Source organism: Dromiciops gliroides, chromosome 2 (genome assembly GCF_019393635.1).
Source record: "Dromiciops gliroides isolate mDroGli1 chromosome 2, mDroGli1.pri, whole genome shotgun sequence".
NCBI lineage: Eukaryota > Metazoa > Chordata > Mammalia > Microbiotheria > Microbiotheriidae > Dromiciops > Dromiciops gliroides.
This window is the reverse complement of record NC_057862.1, coordinates 433,140,935-433,164,079: the sequence shown is the minus strand read 5'-3', so window position 1 is coordinate 433,164,079 and position 23,145 is coordinate 433,140,935. Positions and strand designations below refer to the sequence as shown.

Below are 23,145 nucleotides of genomic sequence, written 5' to 3'. Positions count from 1 at the left end.
AAATCTGACCTCAGATGTTAGCTGTGTGACTCTAGGTAACTTAACTTCTGTTTGCCTCAGTTTCCTCATACGTAAACAGAGACAATAATAACACCTACGTCCCAGGATTGCTATAAGGATCACGTGAGATAATTGTAAAGTTCTTAGCATAGTGCCTGATGCATAGTAAGTGCTATATAAATGTTAGTTATTATAATTAATTATTTAGCTGTGAGTTGGATTTAATGATCTTTGAGGTCCCTCCCAAACCTGAGATTGTGAAATTCTGTGAAAGCCGTTCTAAAAACTGGACCATCAGCCGACGAGCTTTCTTCTAATGCTGAAAGTACTTTCAAGAGGAGTTAGACTTTTTCAGCTGGTTCCCACAGAGCAAAATTAGGAAGAAATAGTAGAAGTAGCAGAGAGGAAGATTCAGGGTTGATTTAAGGGAATAATCCCCAATAATCAGAGACGTCCAATAAATGGAATAAGCCACTTCAAAAGCTAGTGGGTTCCTGATCAAGACATTTTCAGGGAAAGATTAGATAATATAGAAGGCATTCTTGTTCAGGGGCATGTTAGACTGGGTAGCCCTTGAGGTCCCCAAATCTTTGTGTAATATCTGCTATTTTTTCCTGATTTTTAGCATCACAAAATGTCAGGACTGGAAGGGACTTAGAGGTCAATTTAGTCCACTTCTCTATTTTACAGATGAAGAAACTGAGTCCTAGAGAGTAGAAACAACTTGGCTGTAGTCACATAGCAAGTAAGTGGAAGATTCGGAACTCAAAACCCAGAGTCTTTTGACTATGAGGTTTTATGATTCTGGTGGGAGGGAGGGGGCGCAGGGCAGGGGTTGGGGGAGCAAAAGAGAACCATGAGCCAAATATGTTGATGGATTGAGGGAGCCTGAGGCATAGTTTGGGGTAAACCTTCATCCAACATCTGGAGGAAATAAAAATTTTCCCCAAAGTTCTTATGATTCAAAATATATATGATTCAAAACTGGGGGCAGAATCAGGGGGAGGACTCTTAATGATCCTTTTTCATGCTGAAAGTGCCATGAATGAGGTTGTAATCAAATTTCATCCAAAGTTATCATTTGTGAGTCATATAGCACCCACAGTTCTGTTTGTAGATGGAAAAAGCCCTCAAGGTTTGTTAATAAGAATCCCTATCCACCCTTTAAAAATCAACTCAAACGCTACTGCCTCTGTGAAATCTTTCTTGATACACACATGTGTATCACATAGGACTTAGTTTTTTCCATCTTTAATGCATTTTTCATGTCATGTTTTATATTATGCATGTCTGTGGTTTGTGTTCTATTATCCTAATAAACTGCAAATTTGATCAGGGCAGGCATGGTATCTTTATCTCTCTCTCTCTTTTTTTTTGGTGAGGCAATTGGGGTTAAGTGACTTGCCCAGGGTCACACAGCTAGTAGTGTTAAGTGTCTGAGGCTGAATTTGAACTCAGGTCCTCCTGACTCCAGGGCTGGTGCTCTATCCACTGTGCCACCTAGCTGCCTCTCTTTATATCTCTTTAAGTACCTACCACACAGGTCTACACACAATTTTGTCATTATTGTTGAGTCGTTTCAGTCATATCTGGCTCTTTATAACCCCAACTGGAGTCTTCTTGGCAAAGATATTAGAGTGATTTGCCATTTCCTTCTCCAGCTCACTTTTACAGACAAGTAAACTGAGGCAAAAGGGTTAAATGACTTGCCCAGGGTCACACAGCTAGTAAGTGCCCAAGGTCAGATTTTAACTCAGGAAGATGAGTCTTCCTGATTCCAGGCTGCTATATCCTATCTATTATTGTTCCACTTACCTGCCTCTATACACAATGGGCTACGTGCAAATGCCTATTTGATGAATTAATGAGTAATAACATATTTAATAATATTATACTTTAAGGTTTTAAAATGCTTTTCTCACAACCACAATAATTATTATGCTCTTTGTAAAGACCCTGGGCAAGTCATTTAACCCTATTTGCCTCAGTTCCTCATCTGTAAAATGAGCTGAAGAATGAAGAAGAAAAGAGCAAACCACTATAATATCTTCACCAAGAAAACCCCAAATGGGGCCATGAAGAATCAGACATGACTGAAAAATGAGTGAGCAGATGTGGAAACTGAGCCTCAGAGAAATTAAATAATAGATCAATGAATGACCGCATAGCTATTAAGAACAGAGCTAGGATATGAACCTAAGTCCAATTCCAATACCCTTTCCAAAATACCATGCTATTCCTTTCTTTGCCCTCCCCTTCCCTGTTTATTACCAAAAGTATCTTCACTGATTCTTCTTGCTCCATTCTCATCACTCTTGATTTCTCTGTTGTATTTGACTCTGCTTAACACCCAGAAAGCAATCCCTTTTTCATGAGTTTTCTTGACACTGCTGCTGCTGCTACTACTGCTCCTCCTCTTCCTCTCTCTCTGGCCATGTAGAGAGTCATACCCTCCATCTGTGTGTTCCATCCAAAGAAATATAAATTTTGATGACTTACACTTTGCAAGATATCTTGGGGCTTGGGGACTAGATTTTTTTCTTCCCTATTTATTCTATAATTGTTTTGTGTGTTTTTTAAACTAGGACAATGAATTCTTGTCTCATGTAGTTTTCATTTATGATTTCTTTAAATATAACTCCAATAAACTAGATTTTTTTTAGTGAGGCAATTGGGGTTAAGTGACTTGCCCAGGGTCACACAGCTAGTAAGTGTTAAGTGTCTGAGGCCGGATTTGAACTCAGGTCCTCCTGATTCCAGGGCCGGTGCTCTATCCACTGCACCACCTAGCTGCCCCTATAAACTAGATTTTGATAAAGCCCATTGGGATTCAAATGAAGCTACTCGACTATGCCTTTAAACCCAAATCACTCTGGCTTTCACTGACAGGCCAAAAGTAGGTGCTAGCCCAAGCTTCACTTGCTCATTGTTTGGATTTTGATGGCTCACTGTGTAAATAGCAATTGTTTCTGTTCTAGCCAGAAACTCCGAGAGTCTTCCCCTCCCAGATTGATTCTTCTGTGAAGTCAAACTAGGCCATCTTTCACCTCTATTTTTTGTTTGTTTGGGTTTTGTTTTTTGTTTGTTTGTTTGTTTGCAGGGCAATGAGGGTTAAGTGACTTGCCCAGGGTCACACAGCTAGTGTCAAGTGTGATAAACTAGATTTTTTTTAGTGAGGCAATTGGGGTTAAGTGACTTGCCCAGGGTCACACAGCTAGTAAGTGTTAAGTGTCTGAGGCCAGATTTGAACTCAGGTCCTCTTGAATCCAAGGCCATTGCTTTACCCACTGCGCCACCTAGCTGCCCCCTCACCTCTATTCTTACCTAGCCTTTAATCAGAATGGATGGATGTTGCCTCAGACAAACTGAGAACTCGGAAAGACCTTAGCTTAAAAAGGCCACGGTCAGGTGCAGTTAGGTGGCACAGTAGATAGAGCACCACCCCTGGATTCAGGAGGACCTGAGTTCAAATCTGGCCACAGACACTTGATACTTACTAGCTGTGTGACCCATGGCAAGTCGCTTAACCCCAATTGCCTCACCAAAAAATAAGAAAAAAAGAAAAGAAAAAAGGCCACGGTCTCCCACTGCATCTGGGACCATCTCCATTTGTCCTGATGTATATCTTGCTACAGAACCCATATAGCTTCAAAGGAAAGAGTGAGGCTGGTGACTGCACAGCCCTGACTCACTTAAATCCAATTCACTGGCAAGCCAAGACATCACCTTCCTGATGTCACTGGTCCTCTTCTAGAACAAAGGATGAACAGCAACAACAATCTTGACACTGCTGTCTCCTATTTCTTCTACCTGTCTGTTCCTTCTCACAACATCCCTCCAATCCATCCCCTCTTCTCCCACATGGCCCTGGTTATATCTTTTATCATATCTCATCTGAACAATTGAAGATAATCTCTTCTCCAATCCATCTTCCATGAATCCACCCAATTGATATTCCTCAAATACAGACTGTGTAACAATCTTGCTCAAGAAATTCTAATGCTTGCCTATTACTCTAGAATAATTCATCTGTCTGGCATTTAAAATCCTTCACCATTTGGTTCTAGTGAATATTTTCAGGCTCATTTCATGTTTCTCCTCTTCCTATACCATCTTCCAGTCAAACTGACCTCTTTACTGTTCCCTACACATCATATCCCATTTCCTGTGTCCCACTACTCCTTTACTTCCTCCTCTTGGAAGCTATAGCTTCCTTCAAGGCTAAATTCAAGTACCACTTCTTAAAGGAGTTTGTTTTCTTTTGTGTTTTCTGAACTCCCCACTTCCACTCCCTTTAATAGTTAAGATACCCCCTATTTCCTCCAGAATTACTTTATATTTATCTGCATATCTGTGACCCACCCTTTCAATACAGAATATAAGACCCTTGAAGGCAGAGAGTGTTTTTGGTTTTGACTCTTTCTTTCCAGTGCCTAAGACTTAGTAGGAAGTTAATAAATATGTTTAAATTAATCCCCAATCCAATTAAATAAACATTTATTAAGCACCTACTATGTGCCATATACTGTGTGCTAAATGCAGGTTGGGGATACAATTAATAAAAAGGAAGGGGGGTAGGTAGGTAGCACAGTGGATAAAGCACTGGCCGAGTTCAAAACTGATTTCATACACTTGACGCTAGCTGTGTGACGCTGGGCAAGTCACTTAACCCCCATTGCCCTGCAAAAAAAAAAAAAAAAAAAAGGAAGACGATCCTTTCCTTCAAAGAGCCCAAATATAATGGGTAGTCTTGTAGAAAATAAAATAATAGAGATGAGAATCAATTGATATGATCAGTTAGTTAGATAACAAATATTTATTGAACATTTAACTATGTGCCAGGCACTGTACTAAATGAGAGAGATACAAAAAAGGCAAAAACAAAGTCACTTCCCTCAAGGGTATATAATGTGCCTGGCTGTTGCATCAGAAAGACCCGGGCTCCAGTCCAGCCCCTGACATTATAAATGTATGACTATGAGCAGTTGGCAACACGGTGGATGGTCCTGAAGTAAGATACACATGGGCTGTGTGACCCTGGGCAAGTCACTTAACTTCTGTTTGCCTCAGTTTCCTCATCTGTAAAATGGGAAATAATAATAGCACTTATCTCCCTAAAGGGAGTATCTAATGAGATAATAATTGTAAAGTACTTAGCACACTTAGTACTTAGCACTTACCTGGCACGTAGTAGGTTCTATGTAAATTATGGCCATTATTAAGTCATTTAACCCCTAATTGCTGCCAGACAAATCTTTAAGATAGTATTTCTCAAATTCTTTGGCCTCAGGACCCCTTTACATTCTTAATTATTGAAGCCTTCTCTCCCCAAGAGCATTTGTTTATATAGGTTCTATCTATGAATATTTACTTTATTAGAAATTAAAAGTCTTAGTATAGTGATTAAAATTGTTTTGACCTCAAGGACTCCCTGAAAGAATCTTGGAGACATTAGGGGTCCACATAAGATACTGAGAACTGTTTTGAGACTATAAATTACGGATGAGTTGTTCATTTGCACCATGGGAAGCAATTTCCACACTGGGTGATCCCTACACCAGTGAACTCACAGGTCCAAATCAAAGTAATAATAGAAATGTCTTAGATTTGCATAATTCTTTACAGCTCTTAAAGCGATGTTAAATGAAAATAGCTTAGTAAGGAACCACAGGACAAGGGACTCAGCTCACATTCCTCCAAATTGCATAACTTTGTGTCTGGGCCTCTCCTCTCCTTTATCTTTCCCTCCTGGTCCTTCCCCTCTCCTATAAATATCCTTGTCCAGTCAGACCCTTCTGACAGAGCTGAAAGTATCTGATAAATTAAGTTGCCCTATGTGATTAGATATGTCCCGGTTGGGGATTAGTAAAAAACCTAGAGAGTAATGTTTAGCCACAAGGAGTAAAGATACTTCTGTGTCTATTATATTCCTGAATCCTATCAATTCCCTACCCCTCCACCCACCACTATATACACAGTAGAGGCAATGGGGTATACTAGGAAAAGTTCTGGATTTATAGGGTGGTTCAAATCCTGTCTCTGCCATTTCCTACCTGTGTAACCTTGGACAAATTACTTAACTCCATTGAGCCTCAGTTTCTTCATATGTAAAACAAAGGTGGTAGATCAGGTGATCTCAAAGGTCCTTTCTAGCTCTAAACCCTGCAATCCTACCCTACCCTGAGGAAGCACCCATTATGACCATAGCAAAAGGAGGTAAATGATGTTTGGGACATGTACCTAGAAAACAAACTCTGTATATGTGTTTATGTTGGATTGACTTAGGGATTCTCCTCCACCCTCCATCCACCCACCACCCTACTCCACAAAACACACAGCCAGCTGTCTAAGTCTCTCTTGTTTATATTGCTAAGGATCTAAGGGAAAGAGAAAGACCTTTATCCAAACATAAAGCTGTAAGGAATCTGAACATCACTTTAGCCTACTCTGTTGGGAATTATGGGACAGCTAGGTGGAAAAGTGCTGAGCTGATGTCACGAAGACTCATCTTCCTAAATTCAAATCTGGCATTAGATATTTATTAGCTGTATGACCCTAGAAAAGTCACTTCACCTTGTTTGCCTCAGTTTCCTCATCTGTATAATGATCTGAAGAAGGAAATGGCAAACCACTCTAGGATCTTGGACAAGAAAACCCCAAATGTGGCCACGGAGAGTCAGACACAACTGAAACCACAATAATTGGGCATTATAAACAGAATTGCTTCCATGTTATAGTAAATTTATGAGAGTAATAATACACATGTGTATATTTAGAAGTATTTATGTGTACATGCTTAGAAAGGGATATGTACAAGCAGAAGCTCAGGCTTGTGAGTGCATCTCTGTGTACATCATATACATGTGTGGTATGTGTATTTGTGTATCCATGTATGTATGCGTATGTGAGTCAAGGGCCAGCCCTGTGACCATGGTTAGTTATGGCACCATCAAAATGCCTCTCTTCCACCCACTCAGCCTAACTCGTCTCACTAGAGAAATCAAGCAGGGGAGTTTGTGGCACAGGGTGAGTCACCCTTTCTCTGTCCTTGAGAAGCAATGTAATGAGGCAGTCAGTGGCAGAGCACAGTGCAGGCAGGCTTCAATTTATGACAAAGCAAAATTCCCCAAAGCACATAGGCAAATTCTGTCTTTAGCCTGCAAGTGGTGTCTTAAAAGCCTTGCCCCACAATAGGACCTCAATCAGTAGGACCTGAATGATTTGACCAATTGACCAACCACTCAAGAGGCACTTGCAATTTAAAGGAAAGATGCAGCCAAAAAAAGTAAAGAATCCCTTTTAGAAAATGAAGACTCCAGACACTTAACACTTACTAGCTGTGTGACCCTGGGCAAGTCACTTAACCCCAATTGCCTCACTAAAAAAAAAAAAAAAGAAAAGAAAATGAAGACTCAGGGGCAGCTAGGTGGCACAGTGGATAAAGCACCGGCCCTGGATTCAGGAGGACCCGAGTTCAAATCTGGTCTCAGATACTTGACACTTACTAGCTGTGTGACCCTGGACAAGTCACTTAACCCTCATTGCCCCACAAAAAAAAAGTCATAGAAAATGAAGAGTCTTTCCATGCTACTGTATTGCCAATCTAAATATTTATTTTCCTAGTTTGCTCAAGGTAAGGCATACATAAACATGATTATCATCTATAGAACCCATCTGGGCCTCAGTTTCTTCATCAGCCAAGTAAATGGGTTGGACTCGATTGTGCCTAAAGTCCCTTCCAGCTCTCAGTCTATGATCCTAGATCCTCAATATAAGCCTAGAAGGGAGGCATTACAATATTGTCCTTACAGTACAGATCCAGCGAGACTAAGAGAGAGGACATTAAAACAACCTCCTTTCACTTTTCTTTAATCATCTTAGTGGCCTTCTCCAAAAAGCCTTCCCTTAACTTCCCAGGAAGAGAACAGTAGACCTACATTGGTCAAGAAGCCTGGATGCTAGTCTGGCTCTGCTGATGACTGACAATGTTGTTGTTCAGTAGTGTCCAAAATTATGTAACCCCATTGACTTGTCCATGGAGTTGTCTTGGAAAATATACTGAAGTGGTTTGTCATTTCCTTCTCCAGTGTGTCCCCATTTTACAGATAAGGAACTAAAACAAATAGAGGTTAAGTGATTTGCCCAGAGTCACACAGCTAGTAAATGCCTAAGACTCTGTAGGCCTTAGTTTACACAAATTCTTTAGTTTTGCACTGGTGGAAGGAAGGAGATTGGCCCAAATAATCTCTTAATGTCCCTTCAAGCTCAAAGATCTGAGATATCCTGATACCTCCTAAGGTGGACCACTCTGTCCCCCTCACATTAAATGCTCTAAATATATGTGTGTGCATACTTTTGAAAAAAAAAAGGAAAAAAGACAATGAAGTATGTGTCTACTGTGGCAATTAAGTGAGAGGTAGCTTGAAGACTAGACTCATAATCAGAAATGCCTGGGTTCAAATCCTTCTTCTGATAGTACATGTATAACTTTGGTCAAATCACTTCCTTCCTCACAGTGTTGTTGTAAGGCCCAAATTAGATGTTTGCAAAGAGCTTTACCAACACAGGTTTACAAACTGGAAGAGAACGTCACTTTGGAAAGAGTGTTGGAGCTGAAGTCAGGAAGACTTAGGTTTCAATGCTACCTCTGACGTTTAATCTGTGACCATGGGCAAGTCACTTAGATTTAGTATCTCTCTCTTTTTTTTTTCAGGGCAATTGGGGTTAAGTGACTCGCCCAGGGTCACACAGCTAGTACGTGTTAAGTGTCTGAGGCCGGATTTGAACTCAGGTACTCCTGAATCCAGGGCCAGTGCTCTATCAACTGTGCCACCTAGCTGCCCCAGATTTAGTATCTCTAAACCTCATTTTTCTGGTTTGTAAAATGGAAATAACAATCCTATAATATTTACCTATGGAGGCAACTAGACGGCAAAATGAATAGAGCATTGGACTTGAAGTCAGGAAGACCTGAGTTCAAATCCAGCCTTGGATACTAGTGGTATGACCTTCAGCAAGTCATTTAACCTCTTTGCCTCAGTTTCCTCATCTGTCAAATGGGGACAATAACAGCACCCACCTCCCAGGGATGTTGTGAGGACCAAATGAGATGATATTTGTAAAGCACTTATCACAGTCCATGGCACAGAATAGGTGCTAGATAAATATTAGCTTTTATTATTAGTATTACCTCAGGGTTGTTGTAAGGTTCAAATGATATGATTTACTGTAAAGAGATTCAAACTTCTTAAAGTGTTATGTGATAATAATAGCTAACATTTAAGTAGCTCTTTAAGATTTGCAATAAGTATTAATTCACTTTTTCTTCACAAAAACCCTGGGAGGTAGTGCTATTGTTTTTGGGTTTGGGTTTGGGGTTTTTGTTTTGGTTTTTTTTTTACAGATGAAGAAACTGAGACAGACAGATGGCAAGTGATTCACCCAAGTTCATATAGCTAGTAAAAATCTGAGGTGGAATTTGAATTCAGTCTCCTGACTCCAGGTTCAGTAGTCTATCCACCTTACCACTGCGGCCTATATACATGTCAATTCCTATTATTATAATGATAATTATTATTATCCTATTTCCTTGCCTCTTTGGTTAACAGAGAAAATACTGCTCCCCTCCCCAATGATTTGTGTCCTTATCTTATGCCACCTTCCAACTCATCTCAGTTTATAGGAGGCACATGAAGTATTGTAGTCCAGTGCAAAGAAGCCCTAGACCTGGAGCCAGGAGCTCTGGGTTCTGGTCCTATTTCTGCCACTAACTTGCCTGAACCCAGAGAAAGTCTCTTCACTCTCACCTTCCTCATATGAAGGATGGAGAAAATAGTATCTACCTTGCCTGCTTTCCAGGGATGTTGTAAAGATTCAATAAGATGATATTTTTATACAGGTGATGGAGTATTATTAGAATAAAATAGACCTGTAGAACTCAGAGTGACCTTAATGGTCATAAGATCATAGACTGGACCTTGGGAAGAGCCTTTGAAGTTATCTAAACCAAATCCCTTCATTGGATAGATAAGAAAACTGAAGGTGAGAGAGATTGTGACTTGCTGAAGGACACAAGTAGTAAGGGACAACGCTAGGATTTGAAACTAAGTCTTCTTCCCATTGATACCTCCTCTCTATTATCCAATATAACTCCCTTATTTTATATAAGAGGAAACAAAGTCTGATAGAAGGTCAACTGAAGGTCCAGAACTACAGTCCTGGTCTCCTGACCACCAATCTCTGGTTCCTTCCAATTCAAATAGAGATTCTTTTCATTTCCTCTAATTGTGTCATATTTTAAAGACTGATGAGACTTTCTATTTTAAAATGTTATTGTCATTCATTCATATCTGACTCTTTGTGACCCCGTTTGGGATTTTATTGGCAGAAATACTTTAATGGTTTAGCCATTTCCTTCTTCAGCTCATTTTGCAGGTGACGAACATTGAGACAAACAGAGTTATGTGACCCGTAAGTGTCTGAGGTCAGATTTGAACTCACGAAAATGAGTTTGGCAGACTCCAGGACCAGCACTTTATCCCCTGCTCCCCCTTGCTGCTCCGAGGAAAGCCCTAATGAAACTGTATTGGTTGACCACAATTCTAGGCAAAGGCCAGCAGATGGCGCAGTCCTACAAGGACGTGAATCTCCTCCAGAATGCTGGGGTTTTTTGTAGGTTGAAAAAAAAAATGTTTTACACTCCCACCTCCCCCTAAGAAAACGATGAAGTGTTTCATGGAAAAGCCCATAAACTAGATTGTTCTCCATTCCCTCCCTCCTCGGGCTTTTCTAGTGCTGTCCGGAGCTGCCGTGCCTCAACTCAGAGTTGGTTCCCAGGAAGGAGAGGACCTCATCCCCAAAGGTGAAGAGAAAGAAGAGGAGGCTCAGAACTCGGCTCCATCCCCTTAGCTCCTTGCTCCCTTCATCTTCACGCTTCCATTTCTGCTCCGTGGAGGTGCCCACCCCCTAACACGCACACATACTTCTCCAGCTCTTGTTCCCCAAACCCATAGAGAAAGCACCCCTAACCCATCTCTGTGTGAGGTTACTGGCTGCACTTGATGAGAAGAGCTTGGAAGAGAATCAACCATCGCCAGCCTCCCCCACACCCCAGGGACAGGACCATCACCCACCCCCAACCTCCAAGGTGCAGACTCCCTCTTCCCTCCCCATTCTACATGCACTACCCTGTCCCTGGACCCCACTCTTGACCCTGACCACCTAGAATCCGGACTGCTGCTGTTGTCTCCCTGATGCCGTTTTCAGAGGAGGAGAGGAGCTTGGAGGGAATTTATAAGTCCACAGCCTCGGGGCAGCCCCGGGCAACAGCCATTGGCAGCAGTGTCTGCTCAGAGTGCTACACCAACCAGACCTTTGTCTTCGACGATGGCCACGGTCGAGGCAGATGCACCCCCAGGTACGGTGTGTGTGTGTGTGTGTCCTTCTATCCTCTAGTCACATGCCTGACTCTCTTCACCCCCCAAACCCTCTATGATACTCATGTCTCAGATTATCTTGGAGGATGACAAGTTGCAAGCATTGAATAGTATTTCTTTCTCTATGCAGTTTAGGGGGTCCTCATTCAGCCCACGAAGCCTTCCCCTTCTCCAAACCAGCAGATTTGGTTCCCCTCCTCCCCAAATCAGCCCTTTATGGTGCTTGGCAGCTTCTGCTCTGAAAGTCCCGAGGTAGGGGGAGGGACTAAGGCCCTCTGGCAGGACCTAAAATGACAAGCAAGTTTCCAGTTTTGGGGGAGGGGGTCGGCAATAGTGGGGAGAGGAGGGAGTGATTACTTGGGCTAAGCATTTAATTGAATTTGATACCAAACGATTAAGTCTCATTATTCTGAAAGTCCTAGAACAGCACAGTATTAACCCCTTCCTCCCTTGGGAGGAGAGGGGGTGTCATAGGATCATGGATTTAGAGATAAGAGTCCAATGTGCTTGTTTGACAGATGAGGAAACTGAGGTAGGGTTAACTAAGTGACTTAGTCAGGATCACACAAGTAATGTGTCAGAAATAGAATGGGGGAGAAAGGTGATGAAGAAATAGAGAAAGCAAGACTCAGCTATTCCTAACCTGACAGTACTATAGCTTTAAATGTCAGAATTAGTGGCTAGAAGTAATGATTTCAAATTTTCAAATCAGTACGAGCCCCTTTATAAAGTTAGCTAAGTAGGGTCAGGAATGAAGGACTCAGTCTGGTTTCAATAATACTTACTTAGCAGGTGGCAAAGTTTCACATGTTGAATGACCCATATCTCACTCATACAGTGACCAACCAACCCTATTGTAATAGGGTTCAGCTACTGGTATAGTTTTCACAACTAATCCTAAGGGTGAGGACACTGTGTGCTAAATATCTTTTGTGCTAATTGTATCTCTGTGCATACTTTACTTACTTTGATGGATGTGTCAATTCATCAGTGCGGTTCCTCTCTCTCCTACGGAAGATTGAAACCTTTCACATCTTTTGCAGTTCTCCATGTTTTCATATAAACCCTCAGCAGTAAAATCTACCCCAGTACTAAGGCAGAGTAGTGTGGGGAGGGAAGGGGTATTATTCCTCCAATTTTTTTATCATATCATCATGCTACTTGGACTCTCTATTGCCTTTAATTCTCACTTTGTTATCAGTCATTAATGTATTCTATGATGCTTCTCTTAAGCAAGTTGTGATATCTGTAATATGTCTATAAATTTGGAATGGGATATCTCTATATGAATGACTTTGGGGTAAAAAAGCAATCATTAACTGTTTTCTATGTTCCAGGCACTGTACCAAGGCCTGAGAATACAAAAGGAGAGGGGGGCAGAGAGAGGGAAGGGGGAGAGACAGATAAACTCTGCCCACAAGGAGTTTACGTCCTGTCAATAAAGTAGGGTAGTGATAGTGGCCAGGGAACTGAGTTTTTGTCTGAAGAATTACAGGGATACTGAGTTGATCCATAGGGCAGTTGATTGGCATGACCTTGCCAGGAACAATGGTACTACTCATTTGATTATTGTGCCCAGAATAAAATGTGGAAAATGTATACATCTGGAGGTGGAGGAGTGAGGTATACATACACTGGCAGGGCAGGTAGATAACTGAAAGGGATGAGAAGCATAGTCTTGTCTATCCTGACAAGGTGATTTTGCACTCACTTATTTACCCACCAAAACAGCTCAATCCCAGAGCAGTCTTTCCCAAAATGAATTGATTAATTCCCCTAGGAACTGGAGGAATGGTTTCTGGAGGTCCACATACATGATGATGTTTCAGGTGGAAAGAAACAATTATGCAGAAGAACAGAGGGCAAGATGGCCAGACTGGATAAGCAGATAGGATATATCAATAGCTATCAATATCCATATACAGATTTGATATCAATAAACATAAATCTTCAAGCTGGAAAAGACCTTGGAGACCTCCTCATATTTACAGATGAGGAACCCTGGACCCAGAAAAGAGAATTAACTTGGCCCACATTATACAGGGAGTTAAGGGCAGAGCCTGGACTGGAGGCCAGGTTTCCCTGATTCTTTCCAGTCTTCTTTTTTTAAGTTTTATTGAGCACTCTTATTTTTATATCACAGTTACTTCCAGGTATAGCCCTCCCTCCTCTCCCTCTTTGACTTGCAAACAGTGAAGCAAAACCACCTAACAGACTATTCTTGCCAGTGCATACACCATTCCACTTCCTTATGTCCCCACCTTTCCAATGAAACAAGGAAGTTACAGTGCCCCACTTTCTCTTACCTTTCTATGGGGTTTTTATGGTGCCTGGCTTCTTCTTGATGGAGCCCTGTCAGCTGCTTTTGATCACGTTCCTTTGTCTGGATGGTCCCTAGCCATTCCTTTCATAATACTTTTTAGACTTTAGACAGGAGCCACAGTGAAGCTCAATGGCATGTTGTTGTCAGACTCCACTCTCTTCTTTAAACAAAAAAAATATTTTCATCAATATAGCCAACATAAAAACAAACTGCTATACATTTCCTCCACCCCTTTTTTCTCCCTCTACCTATTATACATACACAAAGGGAAAAATAAAATCCCTCATTTGGGGGAATGGGCTGGACCAGAATACCTAAAGCTAAAACTTGCCTCTAAGTGCTTATATATGGGTAGTAGTAGAATCTTGAAGTCTAGGAAGTTGCTGTGGGTGGGGTTTCATTGAAGTTTATGAAGATTGTTGTTCCATACTATCCAGGAATTCTCCACTGGTTCATTTGCTCTAGAGAGCAAGGAAAGGTATATAAGTGATCAAACTTGTAAGTATAAGTGAGCTATCATTTCCCTAGTCTTAGTGACCTTAGCCTCTTGGTGCAGCCTGAGATGTATGAGTTAAGAATTTCCATGGTGTATATTGAACCTTGTGCCTAGTTTCCCCTTCTTTAGTTATCTCCCTACCAAAGAACCTCAAATTCATGACTTAAATGATTTTAAGACATGGTACTGGAGGTTTTCAGGTAGGTTGTATATTGTTTCCTATTATTTTTCCTTTGCTGGAATTAGCTGGGAGACATGGATTCTAGTCCCAGCTCTTCCTAAAGTTCTCCATAGTTGTTGATGGCTTAAAAAAATAACATTGTTCTTGAAAGGCATCATGGTATAGTGGGTAGAAGGCCAATGTTAGAGTTAAGAAGACATAAATAAGAGGTCAAGCCTCTGACATATCTTCCTTGTCCATGAGTAAAACACTTAAATTATCAGTGCCTCAGACAACTCAAAGACTGTTTAATGGACAAATCACCAAATCTGCCTGCATTCATGGAGCTAGTTCCCCACACTAGTGAAATCAGAATCCTGGACACACAAAAAAAAACCCCAACACTAATCAATTAGATCATCCTCATCAGGTGGACAGTTGTTATCATTAATATGGTATCTAAAGGTTATAAGCCACTTTCCTTATACTCCTATAAGGTATTATTGCAAATATTACTATTCCCATTTTACCTGTGAAGAAACTGAGGCTCAGAGAAGGAAATTACTTGCCTAAGGCTGTACAACCAATAAATGTCAAAGCTGGGACTCAAACATAAAAGGGATGCAAGGAACCAGAAGAATCCATTCAGCCTAGCATGCCTGCTGTGAAGTCTCTTCTCTTTCATCCTTAAACTCCCCAATACACATAAAGTCCTCCTGTCTCTCTCCAGCAAATTGGCCAACTGTAGCATCTCTCAGATTTATTGCCAGTTCTGTTCAGCTACCTTTTCCAATCTACTCAAATTTGCATAAAAAGTGGTCATAAATATGATATATATGCACATAGTTTGTGTGTGTGTATATGTGAACTCATACACATACATAGAAAAGAGGCTGCCTTTAAATCTCAAGCTGTTTTTATTGCTCCTCAGCTGATAACTCCTATGATTCCTAGAACGGCAACCGCCTCTGTCCCCATCCCTATGCCAATCTGAAGATAGATTCTCTTTACTAGAAAGGTGAAAGGTGAAAGGTGAAGACACACAATTATTATATTCTTTACCCTTTCAAAATAACCTTAAGATATCCAGTCCAACCTCTCTCCATTTTACAGATAAAAAAATGGAAAGTGACTTGCTTAAGTTTATACAGGTAGTAAGTAAGAGAAACCCAGGCCTTCTGACTCCAATTCAATATTCCTTGTACTATAGGATGTTGCCTCTTCCACTCATTTTTAGACTTGAACCACAAAGGTTCCACTCAAGTGCAGTTAGAGTGGAGTTTATTGTGTAGGTCTTATCTATTTCACTTTTGCAATCCACTCCTCCTCTTTTATCTCCCCATACCTCAAGACTCTGTTTGGGACACTCTATCACTGCTCTGTGAAAAAATCCCATAGGATTTTTTCTTCCTACATCCCCATGAGACTTCCTTGTCCAATATTTCCTTCCCATATAGAGGGGAAGAAATTTTCTAAAGTGAAAACTTAAAATATAATAATATTTGCATTACCTTCCTTTACAGAGTTACTCTGATACTGAAATAAAATAATATGTGGAAAGAACTCTCTAATTATAATGCATTCCAATGGATCTATGATCTTGTCAATGTAGGTACTCCTTGCAACAATGCAAGCTGTAACCTATCTGTGCCAGTCCATTCTATGCAAGTTTTTGTCCATTTCCTCCCATAAATCAATGAAGAGGTACACCCAATGTCCCATGGGTCTTTTTCTCATCTCATTGACATGATAGAGATGTTGTGCTTCCCAAATAAACCTACTAAATAATATCCATAAACACTCAAAGGTATTCAGCCTTATTATCCAAGGAGATGAAGAATATATGTTGTCCAGATTAAAATAGGAAGTTGAATGGTAAACCCATAAAGTTTATCCATCAGTGCATACATCTTGGATATACAACATAAATGGACAGTGTATTGTATATAGAATTAATAGGAAGAGGAAGCTAGGCTAGGTGGCCTTTGATAAATGATGGAATTCTCCTAATGGCCCCTAAGCTTCTCTGTGAAACAAAGAACCATCTTTTAACTCTAATATTCCTCTGGTAATGTAATATGGCTAAGAATCAAAGAATTGAAGTTGAGGATCATGCAAAGGGAAATGGAAAGATACATGGTTATCAAGAGCAGATTGCATCACATTAGAAATGTAGCATGGGAATAGCCACTAGCCCAATCACACAGGTAGTAGTTACTGGGTGTGGTTTCCAACATGGTGGCCAAGCTCCCTTAGGTCTCCCTGGGCTGAATCACTCACCCTAACCTGCCCCCATACAGTCAGGTTTAGGGGAATTTGAGGGGGGGACAGGGCAATGAGGGTTAAGTGACTTGCCCAGGGTCACACAGCTAGTAAGTGCCAAGTGTCTGAGGCCGGATTTGAACTGAGGTCCTTCTGAATCCAGGACCAGTGCTCTATCCACTGCACCACCTAGCTGCCCCTAGGGGAATTTTTCATGAAGGTTTCTGGCCACAGCTCAAGATTCTAGAAGGAGACTTGATATAGGGAGGTACAAATCCATATGTTTGACCATAGCTCCTGGACCCCCACCCGTGTGCTTTCCATTTAACAAATCAACTATTAATAACATTTTAACTGTTAAACATGAAACATTTTCTTTAAAAAGAAGGCAAAGGTGAAAAAGCATAATTCAATAAAAGTCAAAAGCAGGAATAATTACAATATAATCATTCATCTATAATACTGAATTATACTCTCTCACCAATGTGCACAGTATCCAGTGGGGTCAATGGACACACACTTACAGTGAAGAATATGAGTAGAGAAACTCATATACCTGTAGCAGCTCATAAGTCTGGACTGCAGGCATAGATGTTTCTCCAGTCTCCTATTGGACAATGCCATTTTAGGCTGCAGCAGTATTGCACTCTTGCTTTTCTTTTTTTTTTTTTTTTTGTAGGGCAATGGGGGTTAAGTGACTTGCCCAAGGTCACACAGCTAGTAAGTGATAAGTGTCTGAGACCGGATTTGAACTCAGGTCCTCCTGAATCCAGGGCTGGTGCTTTATCCACTGTGCCACCTAGCTACCCCAGTATTGCACTCTTTCAACGAAAGTGTTCTAAGCCTAGGGTCTGTAGCATTCCAGTCCAACTCCCTATCCGGGATCCTGAAATAATGTTAAGCTACTTCAAAAAAAAAAAAAAAAAGGCAACTTCCATAAGGAACAAACTGCAAAATTCTTCAGCTCTATTTTCTAGAGCTCTAAAGAACTTCTCAGTATAGACAGAGAAACGCAGGGCAAAATAGTAAAGCCCTGTAAATGTCTGTAAATGGTGCTAAAAGTTGATAATCCCAGCCAACTTTTCACACCATAAGTACCATATTTAACTTTCCTCCATTTGTCTCAAAGAGCATCTGCAGGGCTTTTCAGTCCTATCAGCTTTCAAACTCTAGATGGCACTAAAGAGCCCATATAATTTTCACAGCAGGAGTGGTAGTCTTCCTCCAATAAGCTGCTAGAAATTTCAGGGTCAGATGGGCTGTAATAGGTGTTTTCAGCCAACTCGACTGAAACAGTTGCTCTTATCATCTGATTCTTCTCTGCTATACTGCTTTCAAACAGCAGGGGGAAATCTCTGCTATTGGCTTCTCTCTTCAGGTAGCTACCATGTCTTCTCAATCCTCTGCTCTCTGCCTTCTCATCTCCCCTCATCTCTTTACTTACGGTTTCTAATGTTTTAAGTCACGGCCTCTGCCTCAGAAGAGACCTCTCCAACTCAGGTTGAAAAACCCAAAGTACACAATTCTATCAAGGATAATGCAAAGAAATCATCAACCATTTTCTCCTATCCTCCACAATTCTTTGATTTAGAGTTTCACAACCATGTCCTTCAAAATCCTGAAAACAGTAATACATTGATTAGATAATAGAGAATAATGCACTGCAGCTATTCCACCTTCAGTCACTACCTCTGCCTCATAGCTACTTTCAAACATGTCTTCCTAAACTACATTTACCTGCAGAGCAGCTTTTTCTCATGTCTTCAGAACTATCTCAAGTTGTTTGTCTCAAGGTAATGTCCTTTTTTCTACCCCTTTCCATATAATAAAATGTTCACATAGGAAAATAGTACCTTTCACAAATAAGAAATTATTCAGAAGAAGCAACATAATGGATATTAATCAAAGAAATGGATTCTAGGACAGGGGGGTGGGGAAAGGGGATGGACCGCTTACATAAAGAAACTGAAAGATAATCATACTTTCTGTCATTATCCATGTAAAGTATCAACTATTATAATAATCACAGCTGGTGTTATTAGTGGGAGAGAATTTACATTTATTAGGAATATATTTCATTATATTATATTAAATTCAATATTCTAAACTACAAAGATCTTTTTTTGGATTCTGCCTGTCATCTTATATATTAACTATCCCTCTCAGTTTTGTGTAATCTACAAACTTGATAAATGTGACAACTATATCTTTGTCTAATTCATTGATCAAAATGTTAAACAATGCAGTTGCTAGTGCAAATCCCTAGTGTGTTCCACTTGACATGTCTTTCTAAGATGACTTTTAATATTAATGACTATCTTTGGGCCCAACCATTCAAACAGTTCTAAATCAATCTAACTTTACTATATTATTGTCTAAGCCTATCAATTAGGGAATGGCTCTTATCTTTACAAATTTGACTTATTTCTCTATATGAGAAATGAGGCCTTTATCAGAGAAACTTGCTTCAAACATTTTTTACAGTTATGATTGCTAACTGTATTTCCCTCAATCCTATTTCCCCCACTCATTCCATTCTCTCACTCCTTTTACCCGGTCCCTCCTCAAAAGTGTTTTGCTTCTGAATATCACCTCCCCTAATCTACCTTCCCTTCTATCAGCACCACCCCCTCCTCTAATCCCCTTCCCCTCCTACTTTCCTATTGGGTAAGATAGACTTCTATACAGAATTAAAATATGTCTATTATTCCCTCTTTGAGCCAATTCTGATGAGAGTAAGGTTCAAGCATTCCTCCTCCATCTTCCCCTCCACTGTAAGATCTTTCTTGTTTCTTTTATGTGAGATAATTTACCCCATTATGCCTCTCCCTTTTCCTTTCTCCCAGTGCATTCCTCTTTCTCACCCTTAATTTTATTTTTAGATATCATCCCATCATATTCAACTTAACACCTGTGCCCTCTGTTCATATATACTCCTTCTTGCTGCCCTAATAATGAGAAAGTTCTTGAGTTACAAGTATCATCTTCTCAAGTAGGAATGTAAACAGTTTAAACTTATTAAGTTCCTTATTTCCCTTCCCTGTTTACTTTTTTATGCTTCTCTTGAGTCTTGTATCTGAAAGTCATATTTTCTATTCAGCTCTGGTCTTTTCATCAGGATTACTTGAAAGTTGAAGCTAGCTTTTTATCTTCATTACCGCTAACCTACTCTGTATGGGGTTTGAATCCCTGACTTTGACTTCAAAAATACCAAACCTAATGTTCCCCAACCTTGTTTCATTCTTCCATATACCTGGGAGAGGCAATGTAATATAATGGATAGAGGGGGGCAGCTAGGTGGCACAGTGGATAGAGCACCGGCCCTGGAGTCAGGAGTACCTGGGTTCAAATCCGGCCTCAGACATTTAACACTTACTAGCTGTGTGACCCTGGGCAAGTCACTTAACCCCGATTGCCTCACTAAAAATATATATATATATATATATATATATATATATATATATATATATATATATATATATATATAATGGATAGAGGGACATCCTCGGAGTCAGAAAGATATGGGTTCAAGCTCTACTTCTGAAATATATTGTCTTGTTGGTTGTAGACAAGACAGTTAACCTCTCAATAACTCCAGGAAACTCTTTAAGACCATAAGTTGCAGATGAGTTCCTGATCTACATTAGTGGAGGGACTTTTCATAACAAGAGTTTTCTACATTAATGAAACCCTGGGTCCAGCTCAAAAAATATACCTAAAACATTTCCAAGGAACCTGGGGATACATCCATTCAGCTACCCAGAACCCTAACCAATTTATACACATGCTTTCACAGAGCACTCTTCTTTCCCTGGTAGCGTCACCATGCCCTCCCCTGGGTAGAAATTAGAAAATGAGGAAATCAAGATCAATCCTTGATCTGACACTCTGATTGACAAGCAGAACACTAACTACCATGCTAACAGGCCTGGACTTGTTCTCAGACAGTATTTTATCTACCCATCTTAGCCCCTTATCACCTCTTTACTGATCTGAATAATCTCAGGTCTCCTGGGAATAGTCAGAGTTTCATATTGTCTTCACTATCTCTAAGGCTCTCTTACCCCTTCAAAGGAAGCCCAACATGTAGGAGATTTAGAATCACTTTTACAATCTAGCTGACCTTTGGTGAGCTCCTTAGTGAGATGATCTTTGTTTCATATATGTAGGCTGCTAGGAAATATAGAATATATACGTTATATATTCATATATATAGTGATATACACACATGTGTGTGTGAGTATAATACTAAGTGTTTTTAAGTATACTTGGCGTTTTCTGCCTCCAGAGAATTCTAAAATAAGTCATGCTTGGACTGAGGTTCTGAGGGAATTCAGTCTCAATGTTTACACAAAGGAGGGGCAAGGCAGCCAAGACCAGGAGGAAAGCTATGTCGTCCATGTTCACCATATAAGGGAGCCTTGCCAACTGTGATGCACATGGAGGTGGCTCTCTCCCAAGCAGATGTGCTTCATCTGCACAGGAAGAATTTGGTCCCCCAGTTCTGTGGCTCCTCGGGAGAGATTGACAGATGGGTCCCACCCTGACTCCAAATCCCATAGTATTCCAGAAAGGACAGTGGAAAGGGCATCTGTTCAATTGCTCCTTGAATCAACATGCTCCGGTAGTTGAAATCTCAGAAGCCAGAAGATAGAGGTGAGAAAGATAAGACCCGGAAGATATGTATATATTTTCATGTCTGCATGTGTTTGTATAAATGTAGCTTTACACAAGCTTGTGTGTGTATTTATGTGCCTCTATCCATGTATATTTGATTAACCTACAAAAGCTGTTTAAGAGAGATTCCAGCTTAGCAGAAATTGTATTTCAAAAAAACCCTAAACTATTAATGCCCTAACAAAATCTTACAAATGAATCATAAAGTCTCCCTTTAGATTTTCTATTTTGATTTCCTGAACATATATGTATGTCATAAAGGTTACTGTTGGCTTTCTTATGTACTTTTGGAGAGGAGGAATTTCATGAGTCCTTAGTGAAATCCCAGACTCTGTCTCTAACACTGAGAAGTTGCATTTATTAGATTTCAGACATATATATTTATGTGTGTACTTGTCTCTGTGAGTGTCTTTGGTTATCTGTATTTTTTTCAACTGTCACTTCCTCTATATGTGTCTAAGAGACACTCTGTGCGTGTCCCTGTCTCTGCATAAATGTGACTTCTGCACCTCTATATGAGTACATGTGTCTATGTGATTATTTTCTGTGTATATATCTTTTTGTATTAATATTTACACTAGTGTCTGCTTGTGTCTTTATCTGTACATGTTTATGTGGTTAACCTAAAATAGGAGAGAGCTGTGAGAAAGCCCAGTAGTTCCTCAGTGGACCAGGGAAAGATGGAATGCCAACCCAGCTTCTGTGTGTGACTCAGAACTGGATCCTGGGATTTTTAAAGACAGGAAGTGAAAGCTACTTAGTCAAGTGGCTCCTTAGTTAGAATCATGCATTTGCAATTAGGGGTACAAAGGTATATGCGTTTGGCAAATTGAAACAAGGTTCTTTTAGTTAATTTACAAACTCTTTCAATGTAATCTAATGGGCCATTTTTATATACTAACATGAAATGGCTGATCCTACTGTTAGAGCAAGATATGGACTCTGAGCCTTTTTTCCAACAGTTCCAAGGCATTCACAACGCTTTTTTACTTTGTCCCCTTATAACCAGAGGCATTGTTGAAATGGCTCACATAATTAAACTTCAGCCTGAGAATCAGCCGAGAGAGAAGTCTAGGTGCAGTCTGTGACAAGGTTAGGGTTAAATAGAAGAAGGGGGCAGTGTCTGGCTTTAGTCTGTGTTTGGGAATAAAAGCCTAGCCTTGTTGCTGGGGTAGTCAGGGAAAGCTTTCTGGGCACTACCTGCCAATGTCATGGTCCTCTTCAATAACAAAGAACAAACAAGTGAATAAGTGAGATATGAGTTAGGACTTGAAGGATAATGAAGATTTAACCAGAAAATAAGGAACATCACATTCCAGGATCCATGAGCAAGGGCACAGATATGAGGTATAATATGTGTGTTCTGGAAACAATGAAGTGGCCAGATCATGCAATTTATATGTTAGAGAACCTTGGATGATAAGGGTGGAAAATTAGGGTTAGGTCATGTTTTAGAAGGCCTTAAATTCTAGGTTAGTCAGGCAGCTAGGTGGCACAGTGGATAGAGCACTGGGCCTGGAATCAGGAAGAACTCATCTTCATGAGTTCAAATCCAGCCTCAGACACTTACTGGCTATGGGACCCTGGGCAAGTCACTTAAGCCTGTTTGCCTCAGTTTCCTCATATATAAAATGAGCTAGAGAAGGAAATAGCAAACCATTTCTTTGCCAAGAAAATCCAATAGATGCACAAAGAGTCAGTCATACCTTAAGTGACTCAACAACAACAAAATTCTAGGTGAAAGAGTTTAGGCCCTAATATGGCTGTAATGATAAGATTTTAAGTTGTTAAG

General features: G+C 40.3%; 1 protein-coding gene across 1 annotated transcript in view; it reads left to right on the top strand.

Moving 5' to 3' along the window:
• Positions 1 to 10,860: 10,860 nt before the first annotated feature.
• The window catches only part of KCNT1 (potassium sodium-activated channel subfamily T member 1), a 222,431-nt gene continuing 210,146 nt past the window's right edge, over positions 10,861 to 23,145 (top strand). Inside the window, exon 1 of the mRNA XM_043984853.1 lies at positions 10,861 to 11,416. Coding sequence (XP_043840788.1) covers positions 11,253 to 11,416 — 164 coding nt within the window. The 5' untranslated portion in view covers positions 10,861 to 11,252. The remainder of the gene's footprint in view (positions 11,417 to 23,145) is intronic.